This window comes from Felis catus, chromosome B1 (assembly GCF_018350175.1).
Source record: "Felis catus isolate Fca126 chromosome B1, F.catus_Fca126_mat1.0, whole genome shotgun sequence".
Classification (NCBI taxonomy): domain Eukaryota; kingdom Metazoa; phylum Chordata; class Mammalia; order Carnivora; family Felidae; genus Felis; species Felis catus.
The window spans coordinates 149893463-149905788 of NC_058371.1; the positions used below are offsets into that span (position 1 = coordinate 149893463).

The window sequence follows — 12326 nt, forward strand, 5'->3', positions numbered from 1 at the left end:
ATTCCTGAGCTAAACCTGTGATTATTCATAAGTGTTTCAATCTTGAGTATGTCCAAAACATTAAGTAGAGAAGTAACTCGTGAGAAACTTAACTAATAGCACGTACCACACTGGTATATGGAATCCAACATTATATAAAAATTTATCCAAGCAGAGTCATGCCTGGGTGGCTCAGTTGGTTAAGCATCTGACTCTTGATTTTGACTCAAGTCAAGATGTCATGGTTCATGAGATCACGTCTCGCATGAGCTCTGCGCTGAGCCTCCTTGGGATTCTCTTTCCCTCTCTCTCTCTGCTCCTCCCCTGCTCATGTACACACGCTTTCTTTTTCAGTGTAAGTAGATATTTGTTTTCTAAAAAATATTTCTTAAAAAAAAAAAAAAAAACTAAGCAGAGAGATGAATGTAACAAATAAGACCATTAAAATCAACAGAGCTCTGACTAAAATAAATGTAAAACTGCATCATGGTGATACCTTAACACCAAGAGTACATAGAACTGTGCAGAGAAATGAACATCCATTCAAGACAATTCACAATAAAAAAAATGACAATCCACTAGAAAAAAGGCACCACTTGGAAGAATAATCAGCCAATGAAAACAGAAGATTAGCTAAGAACTGTAGATAACAGGAGTGCTACAAATAATAGAACAAACAGGGGTGCCTGGGTGGCTCAGTTGGTTAAATGTCCAGCTCTTGATTTCAGCTCAGGTCACAATCTCACAGTTAGTGAGTTTGAGTCCTGCATCAAGCTCTGTGCTGACAGCGTGGAGTCTGCTTGAGATTCTCTCTCTCTCAAAAATGAATACACTTAAAAAGATAATAATAACAGAACAAACAAATGTTAAAGTTTGAAATGACCAAAGGTGAAAAAAAAAGAAAAAAGAAATAGAAACATGAGGGGGCGGGTGGAAAGCACTAAGTTTTATAAAAAGCCAGATAAGAATTTCTGTATAGTCCAGTGAACTTAAAATTCATATATAGCTAAAGTGAGAATTGATGAATAGAAGATATGCACCCAGAATGTAGTGCAGAAAGATACCTTGTTTTAATGAAAGAAGATGCATTTGCATGATCCAACATAAGATAGTAGAACTTTCAGAAAGAGTGAAGATAATGAAGAAGCAATATATTCCAAGGATAATGACAAAAGTTTCCAGAGTTAGAAACAGCTGTGTTGAGATTGCAAAGGTAAACTGGTCACCAAATCAAAGGCAAAGATAAAAAAAGAGATTACCGTATAGATTTCTCATCAGCAATAAATGCACACCTAAAGATAGGAAAGGGTGTCTTCATAATGTAAGGAAAAGTAACCTAGATTTCTATACCCAGCTAAATTATCTTTCAAGAGAAGTAAAAATAACTGACAAGTGAAATGATGAAAGGTTATCACTTAATTGATTCTCATTGAAAGAACTATTAGATAACATGGACAGTGCATAAAGCAAGGGTAAGTAGTGGCAGCCTTTGTCAGCCTTCTCAGATTTAAATAAGCACTGAGGGTTTTTTTAACCTTTAATTAAAATATTGACTTTGGGGATGGGATGATTCAAAATAAGTAAAATGCTGTTCATTGATAAGGAAGGTGGAAGGGAGATTTCAAATATCCTGATTGTTCAGGAGGAAGACAGAAATTGTCATTAATTTTAGATCTTAAGTCATATGTGCATGTGAAAATTTTGGGTGTAACCACATAGAAACAAATGTTTAACTTCTGAACCAATTCAGTGAGGAATGTAGGGGATTGGAATTAAGGAAACTTAAGCCAAAAAAAAAAAAAAATGGAAATGGATGAAAAGTGGGGTCAGGGAAGAGGTAGGAAAAAAAGGCTTATATCCGTAATCACAATAATTATATATTGATTAAACTTATTGTTAAAAGACATTTTCTGTTTGGTGCTTTTTTTTTCTTATTTAAAGGAGATACTCTGGGGCACCTGGATGGCTCAGTTGGTTGGGCATCTGACTGTATCTGACTTTGGTTCAGGTCATGATCTCACAGATCATGAGTTCAAGCCCCATGTGGGACTCTGTTGTCAGCACAGAGCTGGCTTTGGATCCTCTATATCCCACACCACCTCCCTTCCCCCAGTTGTGCACGCCTGCACACACACTCTAAAAACAAATAAATAAACTTAAAAAATAAAAGACACACTCTAACACATATAGAAATGTTGAAAACAACCCCCCAAAAAACATATATTCAGGAAATACCAGTTGAAAGAAAGTGAATGTGTTTGTGAACGTCAGTCAACATCTAACATCTTAAACACACTGGAGAAATACTGCTTCTAGTCAATTTCATACAAATGCCAACTTAAGGGACAAACGCATTATCAGTATTTTTCTGAGTATCTTGGAGCTGCTTTTTTTCATCTTATTCCTTGGAATGTCTGCAAACTTTTTCTTAAAGGACCAGATTGCAGCTCTTCTTGACTTGTGAACCAAGGGTCTCTGTCACAACTACTCAGCTCTGCAATTATAGTGTGACAACAGCCATAGACAATACTTCAAACAAATGGCATGACAGTGTTTCAACAAAATTTATTTACAAAACCAGGCAACCTGCCTGCACTGTAGTTTGTAGACCTCTGCTTTAGCAAGAGTTCCTTTCAAATTGGAAAATGTAAGCATTCTTTTCCAAATTTGTTGCAATTGAAAACAAGTATGTTTAGAAAGAAGAAATATGTTTAACTCCTCTATGGCTAATCTATTACATGTTTCTAAAATGTGATGGTGATGTTTTAGCCTCCATTTTGTTTTGAATAATTAGAAAAAAGTTTTGAACATGAATTGCCATCAGTTTCAGCTGTCTTGTTTAACGTTCCTGTGCTAAACCTTAATTATAGTTAAATATAGTATAAAAACATTAGCATTGGTAACCATTGGAATATTTGTATTATAACTTCTACCACCTGAAATAATAAGCATAATTGTTTTAGTCTTTCTGAGAAAAGCAAAATCAATTTAAATTTTTCTCTGACATGATTTCAGCTTTTTTCTTTACTTGATACTAGGTTACAGTTACAGATCCTGACTTGATAGAAAAATCCAACTTGAATAGACAGTTCCTGTTTCGTCCTCACCACATACAGGTTTGTTGCTACTGTTTCAAATTTAAATAATCTATTGTGTTCCACAAAAAAGAGTTTGTTTTTTTATAAATAGAAAATTGCACTTGAGCAAACCTAATGTGTTTTTATTTTATTAGAATCTCTCAAATTATCAAACAATGGGAATGACATTTGGGGAAAAATATAAAATTATTTTTTAATATAAAAAATGGGTTTTGCATTGATTTTGGATATAAGATGTAAGTTGTAAATCATGGGCAGTATGTTTTTCATTTTATAATCAAGGTGTATGTACATATGTAATCTTAGAAACTAAGCTTGCAGAGACAGATTTCCTAATTTAAGGTTTTACTAAATCACACATTTGGCACTCTTTTTTGGAAGGAAGGGGAGTCTTTATTACCAAATAGGTAAAGTTTAGCGCTTAGAATTTTTTGCTCTTTGATCTTGCTTGACTATTTAATTAACATCCTCTTCATTGTAAAATATTCCTGGTTTTCAGTCTTTTTCATAGAGATCAAAATATTTCAGTCAAGAAAAGAAACACTTTAGGCAGTCAGGCATATTTGCTTTTTCTTTAGAAATGTTTTTGCACTTTATTTTTCAATAGCCCATTGATAATCTTGGTAAACTAAGGAATGTCTTGAACAGAAAAGTAATAACTAAAACAGATGGCATAGTTAACCTAATTGCCTCACCTATCCAAATACAAAAAAAAAAAAAAAAATAAGGTCTATCAGGAACCAAAATATATGTCACAAAATTCATTTATTTTGTGCATTTTACTTACAGAAGAACTGTTAAGGTCTGTTTATTCTTATTTTACTGAGTTCTAACAAAGTTTGCAATTTGCCTACATGCTTGACAGCACTGAGAAGTAAATACATGTCAAGGGGACTCTCTTATAAAACTAAAATGTATATTATTTCTTTAATATCTCCATCCAGAAATAGTAGTATTTTTTAAATTTTAGTACTAGTGTGTTAACTTTGCATACCTCTGAGAGCTCATTTTCTGCAGTTAGGATTTCTAATATTTCAATGAATTCACTGTTCTTATTTTTTCTAGGCACATATCTAGTTTAAACCTTCATATTAGAAGGAATTGTACCTTTAATAACTGATATTTTAAGAACTCTAAAGAACAATAGCTATAAAATAGAGGTTGTTTAGATTTCCATTAGTAAATTGTTAATTATTCAGACTAATATGGATTGTTAAATGTACAATGTACAATGAATGCAATGTCCACAAACCAAAAATGAAAGCTGGTCTCATTACTCTCATGTAAAAAATGTAAGTTCTGTCATGGCCTAGCTTTTCTGTTTAATATTTATTATTTCTGTTTTTGTTTGTTATTTGTTTAGAAACCTAAAAGCTATACTGCTGCTGACGCAACCCTGAAAATAAATCCTCAATTCAAGATAGATGCACACTTGAACAAAGTATGTCCAGCCACTGAGGCTATTTACAATGATGAGTTCTATACTAAACAAGATATAATTATTACAGCATTAGATAATGTGGAAGCCAGGAGATATGTAGACAGGTATGTTCTTGAAATACGGATTCATAAAAATTGTCTTTTCTTTTGTTATCACTTCTTTTCCACACCTATTTATTGAAAAGTTATCCAATTTCCTGATTATTCTTTGTATTTCTGTTGTAGTTCTCCTTGAATCCAAATCCTTTTTATGATTTCCCATTATACCTAGGGTAAAATTCAAAATCTTTAACATGGCCTAAATGTTTTTTGTAGAGTGTCTGCCATTTGTCTATCACTCCAGCTTAAAATTTACCTATTTGCTGGCTCCCCTTATTCCAGCTACACATTTCTTCTTTGAGTTCTTATAAGGCATCCAACGCTTTTTCACTTGAGAGTGAGAGTACATACTCTCGTTCAGACTCAGGAAATTGTTTACCTTGTTCTAAAATTCCTGACTCCAAATCTGCCTACTTTGGTTTATTTTCACATCCTTTCAGTTTTAGCCTAAATGTCTTTATTCAAAGAGACTTTCTTTAATGACTCAATTCTGTAGATCCCCATATGGTAATCAGCATTTGTTTTTTCCCCTTATAGTGTTTATTTTTATTGATATATTTAATTAATATTTGTTAGCTCACTAAATCATTTATTAAAGGACCATTTATTTTCCCATCACTGTATTCTCAGTGCCCAACACATTCAGTAAATAGTTGTTAAATAAGTAGATGAATGAATGACTATCATGTGTATACCTTACTAATTTTTCTTACATCTTTATATGACTCTTTAATGTTACGGCTCTAGTTGAGCAAATTTATTAAATGGAGGAAAATTTGCCAGTCTAGAGTGTAGTTAAAAGTTTATTGTCTTGGGGGCGTCTGGGTGGCTCAGTCAGTTGGGCGGCCGACTACAGCTCACGTCATGATCTCAGCGTCTGTGAGTTTGAGCCGCGCATCCGGCTCTGTGCTGACAGCTCAGAGCCTGGAGCCTGCTTCCGATTCTGTCTCCCTCTCTCTCTGCCCCTTCCCTGCTTGTTCTTGGTCTCTCTCTCTCTCTCTGAAAAATAATAAACATTAAAAAAAAAATTTTTTTTTTTAAAGTTTATTGTCTTAGGCAGAGGAAGGAAGAATAAAAACTTTAAGAAATTAAAGTGTGTAGAAAATAGGTATTGTAAGTTTAAAAAAAAGGAGGTTAATATTGTTTGGGATAAAGAGAACACTGAGAAGATATAGTAAGACAGAACTTATAGTCCAAAAATAACCAAGGAAGAAATAGACATTAGCAAAGAGTTAACCTAGAGTTAAAAGAAGTTGAAGCCCAAAATCTAGTAAGAAGAGAAAGAGAAGAAATTATCAGATTGGACAACAGAATTTGTGGAAGGAGGGGGGATGGAAATGATAAATGCATTGTTTGGTGGTAATGTATCTGTTTCCTAAGATACTACGTTCACTAAGTGATCAGTGTGTGAAATGACCAACAGAAAGTGGTAAGATGTCCTCTGCTTACATTGTTATTGCTCACTTAAATGTTCGTTACCTATTATCTTTTCAAATAGCCGTTGCTTAGCAAATCTACGACCCCTCTTAGATTCTGGAACAATGGGCACTAAGGGACACACTGAAGTTATCGTACCTCATTTAACTGAATCCTATAATAGTCATGTAAGTGAACCAATTTTGCAATAAATGTCTCATCTCATTGTTTTTCTCTTCAGTCAGAGATTTGATTTATCTTTCCTAATGTGTCCATTCTGTCAATAATTTCTATGCATATGTGCATGTGTATTTTTTAAAATACAGCTGAACTTAACCTTTTTAAATTTTCAAATTTTGTTTCTTGTCTTTCCACTGTCTTATTGTTATGTTTACTGTTTATTTCTCAGAGGTGCATGATTGCTTTTCTCACAAACTTTGAACTGGTGACCTGTCCAAAATCTTAACTGAAGATCCAATTGCTCCACAGGGGGAGCCAGTACATATATACATAAAGAGATAGAGATATATAGAGATATAGTAATAATTTTATTTAATCTCTGCAAGTGATTTTGATATACTGCCAAAATTGGAAAACTCTGGCCTAGGAAATGTAGGCTTTAGGATTTTAAAAAAGATCAACGCAGGTTGTAAAATGGAAAGAATAGTGTTGTTGTTCTTTTTTTTTTTAACAAGTGTAAAATCACTGTATTTAATAGGTAGGTTTGCTTTAGTAAAATTATTAAACATTTATAAAATTTGTTTTCCCATTTACTATTATGAAATAAAGTTTATAGTAAAAACATTATAGTAGAAAAAATTTAGAAGTTTAATTTGAAGGAAATTACATGGAGAAAATTATGAGGTCATGTTGGAAGATTTTCAAAGTAGAGAAGTCTGTAGAATTCTAAAAGTTCCCTTGATTCTGTCATTCTACCACATTTTTCCCTATATTCCACACCGTTTCCTATATTCTCTGGCTTAATACCCAGAAAAAACAGGTTTCTCTTCTGGCTTCCCTCTTTGGTTTATAAAACATTTTATGATATTCATAGCTCAACAAACTAAAATATAAATCTCTAAGTGAAAAGAGACAAAGTTTGTCATTTTATAGTGGTTAAACCAAATGTACCCTGTAATAGGATGTGGGTATTTTTTCAGTGGTATATTTACCTGAGACAACATAGGCAGTTACCGTTTTTTTTTTTTTCCTGAAAGTATTTCTTAAATTTTAATTTTTTATCTTATTTACTTTAAGTTTTCGTTTAAATTTCAGTTAGTTACCATACAGTGTAATATTTGTTTCAAGTGTACAATATAGTGATTCAAAAATACCATAACAGTCCTCATCACAAGTGTACTCCTAAATCCCCATCACTTCTATTACCCATCCCCCCACCCCACCCCGCTCTGGTAACCATCACTTTGTTCTCTGTAGTTAAGAGTCTGTTTATTGGTTTGCCTCTCTCTTATTTTTTCCCCTTTGCTTGTTTGTTTTGTTTCTTAAATCCCACATATGAGTAAAATCATACAGTCTTTGTCTTTCTCTTATTTCGCTTAGCATAGTACTCTGTAGCTTCATCCATCTTGTTGTAAACGGCAAGATTTCATTCTTTCTTATTAGCTGTTTATTTAATACACCCTTTCTGCAAGAAACTATACCAAGCATCAAAGACATAGGGAGAAACAAACACATGGTATACTGAGCACCTTTTTGGGGATTCTTGAATTACTTTTCAAAGTAGGGAATGTTGGGGAATATTGTAAAGTTTTCAATGTCACCCTGATTCTTGGAGGACAAAAATTAATTATATATGGAAGTCTGCCTGTAAATACTACGTGGTACCAAATAAGTGCACAGATAATAAGTTATAATAGAATTCATGTTTTTTGTTACGTTGCTATTGACAAATGATTAAGTGTCAAAAGAATCCAGTTTTCCTCTTATTGCCTAGGAGAAAGAAGATATAAAAATGTTGGATTCATTTTATTATTTTTTAAAAAATTTTAATGGTCTTAAAATACTCAAGTAAATTTAATCAATAAAAAATTGTTGTTGCCTTTCTTAACTATCTGTTGTCATATTTTATAAATTAGCGGGATCCCCCAGAAGAGGAAATACCATTTTGTACTCTAAAGTCCTTTCCAGCTGCTATTGAACACACTATACAGTGGGCAAGAGATAAGGTAATAAAGATCTTTTTTTCAAGAAATTTTTCTTTGAAGTGAATAGAAGATTATCCAATTTTTAACTTTTTTTTCTTTTTTTCCCTTACATGTAAGTTTGAAAGTTCCTTTTCCCATAAGCCTTCATTGTTTAACAAATTTTGGCAAACCTATCCATCTGCAGAAGAAGTCTTACAGGTAAAAATCAATACATTTTAATATAATCTCAACACTGTCTCAGTGTAATCTTATTTGCATATTGCCTACAAATAGTTTATTTCACCTCTTTAAAAAATATCATTGTACAGAGTAAGTGCATGAGGAATCTTGACATTAGCAAGTCACAAATGGCCTTTTTGTGGTTTGTATGAGCTCTGTGGAATTGCCATTATTTGACCATGTTTGACCCACAAAACAATTCATATGCTTCAACCTAAAAAAGATGTCATAAAAATGATAGCTTTGTGTAATAAAACAACTTGTTAAACTGTTTGAAAAAAACCCAACGTGAATTCTAGTGGAAATTTTGTGAATGGATGGTAGTGTTAATACTCTTATGATGAGGGCGACTTTAAAGGTATTTTCTTACTTTTCTTTATTCCTGCACTAAACAGACCAACTTTTTAGTATAAAATATTATTCATAGCACTTCTTTTGTTAGGTACATATGTAGTACTAATAACTAGCAAGACATAAGGATAACTTGTCAGATGAGAAACTCTACAGTTGAAATTTCATGTACTGTCTTTTCCCATTCCCCCTCCAAAAAAGGAGAGAAAGATGGAGAAGAAAAAGGCAGGGACAAGGAGCTCACAGTGAAAAAATTAGTCATAAATCACATGAGCTGGTACTTGAAACTTTGGCTAATACTTCCCAGGAATGGGTGTGTGTGTGTGTGTGTGTGTGTGTGTGTGTGTGTGTGTGTGTGTTTGTGTTTACTTGGAAATATACTTATTTTGCTTTTTTTTTCTCTCTAGAAGATACAAACTGGACACAGTTTAGAAGGCTGTTTTCAAGTTATTAAGTTGCTTAGCAGAAGACCTAGAAACTGGTCCCAATGTGTAGAATTAGCAAGATTAAAGTTTGAAAAATATTTTAACCATAAGGTAAGTATGCATTATAAAACATTAAGAAGAGATATTAGCTTGGCTCATTTAATTGCTACCGAATTAATTTCACTGGACCAAAATGTCTACTTTTTCTTTCAGGAATCTTTTCAAAAAATAGTAAGTTAAGTGAAAACAAGTGCAGGGCACAGAACTGATTTCTCTTTGAGTGTTAAAAGAATACACTTAAACTCCATCCATTGGTTTGTCAGTTCTGCATTTAACTGATCCTTATCCTTCTGTGTGCAATATTGGGTTTCAGATACAGGGTCTTTTAGAAAATAAGGAATACATTTTATTAGTAGTCTAAAAGAAGTTTGTTGTTCAGAATAAAGCAAGAAATTGAGAAAATAGATTCAGTCAGAAATTGTGTTGAATTTCGCCTTGCCCATCCATATTCAAAATCACATTTTATGTCTGTTTGGTGTCTCTTTCCTCATTTGTAAGATGGGGATATTAAATTGGTGTGTAATTCATATGGTGGTGTGAGGATCAAATGAGTTAATACCTGCGAAGCATTTTGAGTAGAACCTAGCCCAGAAATGCTCACTATTAGCTGTTATTCCCATCCCCTATTACTTGCACTTGCTAGAATGTGTCCTGCCCTCTCTCCTGAGCCTCTCCCCGTCTTCAGGCTCATACCTATCAGAATATAAAGTAAGGTAATATTTTTTAAAAAAGTCTTTTGATTACATTTATCCTTGCCTTTCCCTTCCTTCTTTGCTACTTAGAAAAGGGGTCTTATACTTAGTGTTGCTACTTCCTCTTCCAGTTAACGTGTCTTCTTTCCCCACTCCTATTCAAATTATTTTTACCATTATAATCAATGACCTCTTGTCTCAAAATCTGAAGAACTCTTTTTAGTCCTGATTATCTTTTGTACTTTTTTAAAGCTTTTTTCTGGAAAAATTCTACTGTAGAAAGTAGAAAAAAAGGAATAATGTAAACTTCATGAATCTGTCACCCAGGTTTAACAAATTTTGTTAATTTTGTATCAATTTGTAGATAATCTTGTTTCATCTTTATACCTCCCCAGATGATTTTGAAGCAAATCTCAAACGTCATTTATCATTTCTAAATACAAAATGCTATATATTTTTACCGGTTTAATTTTTATTTTAAGGATTAGCTCTTTGAAAGGAGCATAATGGTATGTAAAATATGCCACCTTTTGTGTAAAAAGGTATAAAATACAGGTACCTGGGTAGCTCAGTCAGTTAAACTTCTGACTCCTGATCTCTGTTCAAGTCTTGATGTCAGAGTCATGAGTTCAAGTCCCAAGATGGGCTTTGTAATGAAACCTACTTTAAAAAAAAAAGGAGTAATGTATATTCATGTTTGTTGTGGATGTAAAGAAAAAAAAAACTGTAAGTATTGATTTAAAAAAAAAAAATAGCAATAGAAGTTATTCCAGGTATAGAGGGCCGTGACAAGACAATGGACAGAGGGAGTATAAGAGTGGCTGGAAACTTCACTGTATATCTTTTTGTGTGTTGAGATTTTTTTTTTTTTTTTTTTTTTACCTCAGATAATGTTAAGTAATGATTTTTTTTAATTGATTTTTTTTCTTTAGGCTCTTCAGCTTCTTCACTGCTTTCCTCTAGACACACGATTAAAAGATGGCAGTAAGTGTAACCAAGTGTTGAGAAGAACAATTAATATAATTTATTACTGGATAAATACAATGAAAATAATATTTGTGTCTTGTTTTAGGTTTGTTTTGGCAATCACCAAAGAGGCCTCCATCTCCAATAAAATTTGATTTAAATGAACCTTTGTAAGTATTTATATCCAGCTTTATATGCATCCTTTGTTGTAAATTTCTTGACTGAGTATAGTTTTACTTGGCAGGGTGAAACTTCAGGCTCTTTAAGTGTTAAATTAGTGCATCCTGTTAATCTAAGAGTTAGCTCATTAGTCTGGCCAACAAAGCCAGGCACAGCCCTTCTCCCCCACATACGTGAATCTATTTATTTACATGGTAAAATAACTTCTTTATTTTTATCTTCTCTAAAGTGGATCCGAAGTGTTACCTCTTTGACTTTATCCATAAGAAAAAAAACAAGAAATGACAACAAATGTTTTCCTATTTTATGAAGCCAAATTTTAAAAAATTTAAGTTATATGTTAAACATTGAGCCTGTTAACCTTCCTTTCAACAAGTAACTACATTTAATTTCCTCATCTGGTGCTTATGTTAGGCTTCTAGTCACCTTATCCTGACTGCTTCTCCTGTAAAACTTACTTTTGTTTTTACCAAAGTCACTTGCTTAAGTTGAGCCTAATGTATGCTCTTTAAAACCAAATTTCTAATTTTTTTATGAATTAAAGTGAATTTTCTTTCACTAGTCTAATTTTTCTACTTTTTGCCCCTCCTCTCCTGAATATTACTACTTATGAGGATAAATAGCTAATGTTTCTTATAGCTTCTGAAATGCTTTGGTCTAGACCAGGACTTCATTGCCTAACTTTTAAATATTCCTGTAACAAAAGTTCTGTGATTATTTTCTTCAACATTTCAAAAGACTGTAGTTTTTGATGAATTAAACACCTTTAAAACTGTGCATTCACACTTTGCTTTATTTTTTATTTCAAAAGGCACTTCAGTTTTCTTCTGAATGCTGCAAAACTGTATGCTGCAGTCTATTGCATTCCATTTACAGAAGAGGTAAGATAACCTTCAAGCTCTAGCAAGTGATACAAAACCAGGTAAAAATTAGATGACCTAGCAGCTAATTGCATCACCTACTTTCATCTTGAACCATTTAAATATTTTTCTGCTTCCAAAGATATGAATTCCATTTATTTATTTATTTTATTGAGTCAACATTTATTGAGTATAACTTTGTGCAGGGAACTTTATAAAACAATGATGAGATAGTCTCTGACCTCAGAGCACTCAGTCTGATACAACCAGTCCCAAAATTACCTTTTTAAAATGAATGGAAAGAACTAAGATTTCAGGTTTGTTGACTAATAAGTAATTTTTCACCCATACCACCCCTGTCCCCCTCCCCCCCAGC

General features: G+C 32.9%; 1 protein-coding gene across 4 annotated transcripts in view; it reads left to right on the plus strand.

The window, feature by feature from the left end:
* Positions 1–12326, plus strand: part of UBA6 (ubiquitin like modifier activating enzyme 6) — a 91724-nt gene that overhangs the window by 64753 nt on the left and 14645 nt on the right. For 3 of the 4 annotated variants that reach the window (XM_023253071.2, XM_045056272.1, XM_023253072.2), the window contains 9 exons: positions 3018–3095; positions 4441–4622; positions 6115–6220; positions 8129–8218; positions 8315–8395; positions 9175–9303; positions 10877–10928; positions 11017–11080; positions 11902–11971. In XM_023253071.2, the coding sequence (XP_023108839.1) occupies positions 3018–3095; positions 4441–4622; positions 6115–6220; positions 8129–8218; positions 8315–8395; positions 9175–9303; positions 10877–10928; positions 11017–11080; positions 11902–11971 (852 nt within the window). The remainder of the gene's footprint in view (positions 1–3017; positions 3096–4440; positions 4623–6114; positions 6221–8128; positions 8219–8314; positions 8396–9174; positions 9304–10876; positions 10929–11016; positions 11081–11901; positions 11972–12326) is intronic. The other variant, XM_045056271.1, reaches the window with a different exon arrangement.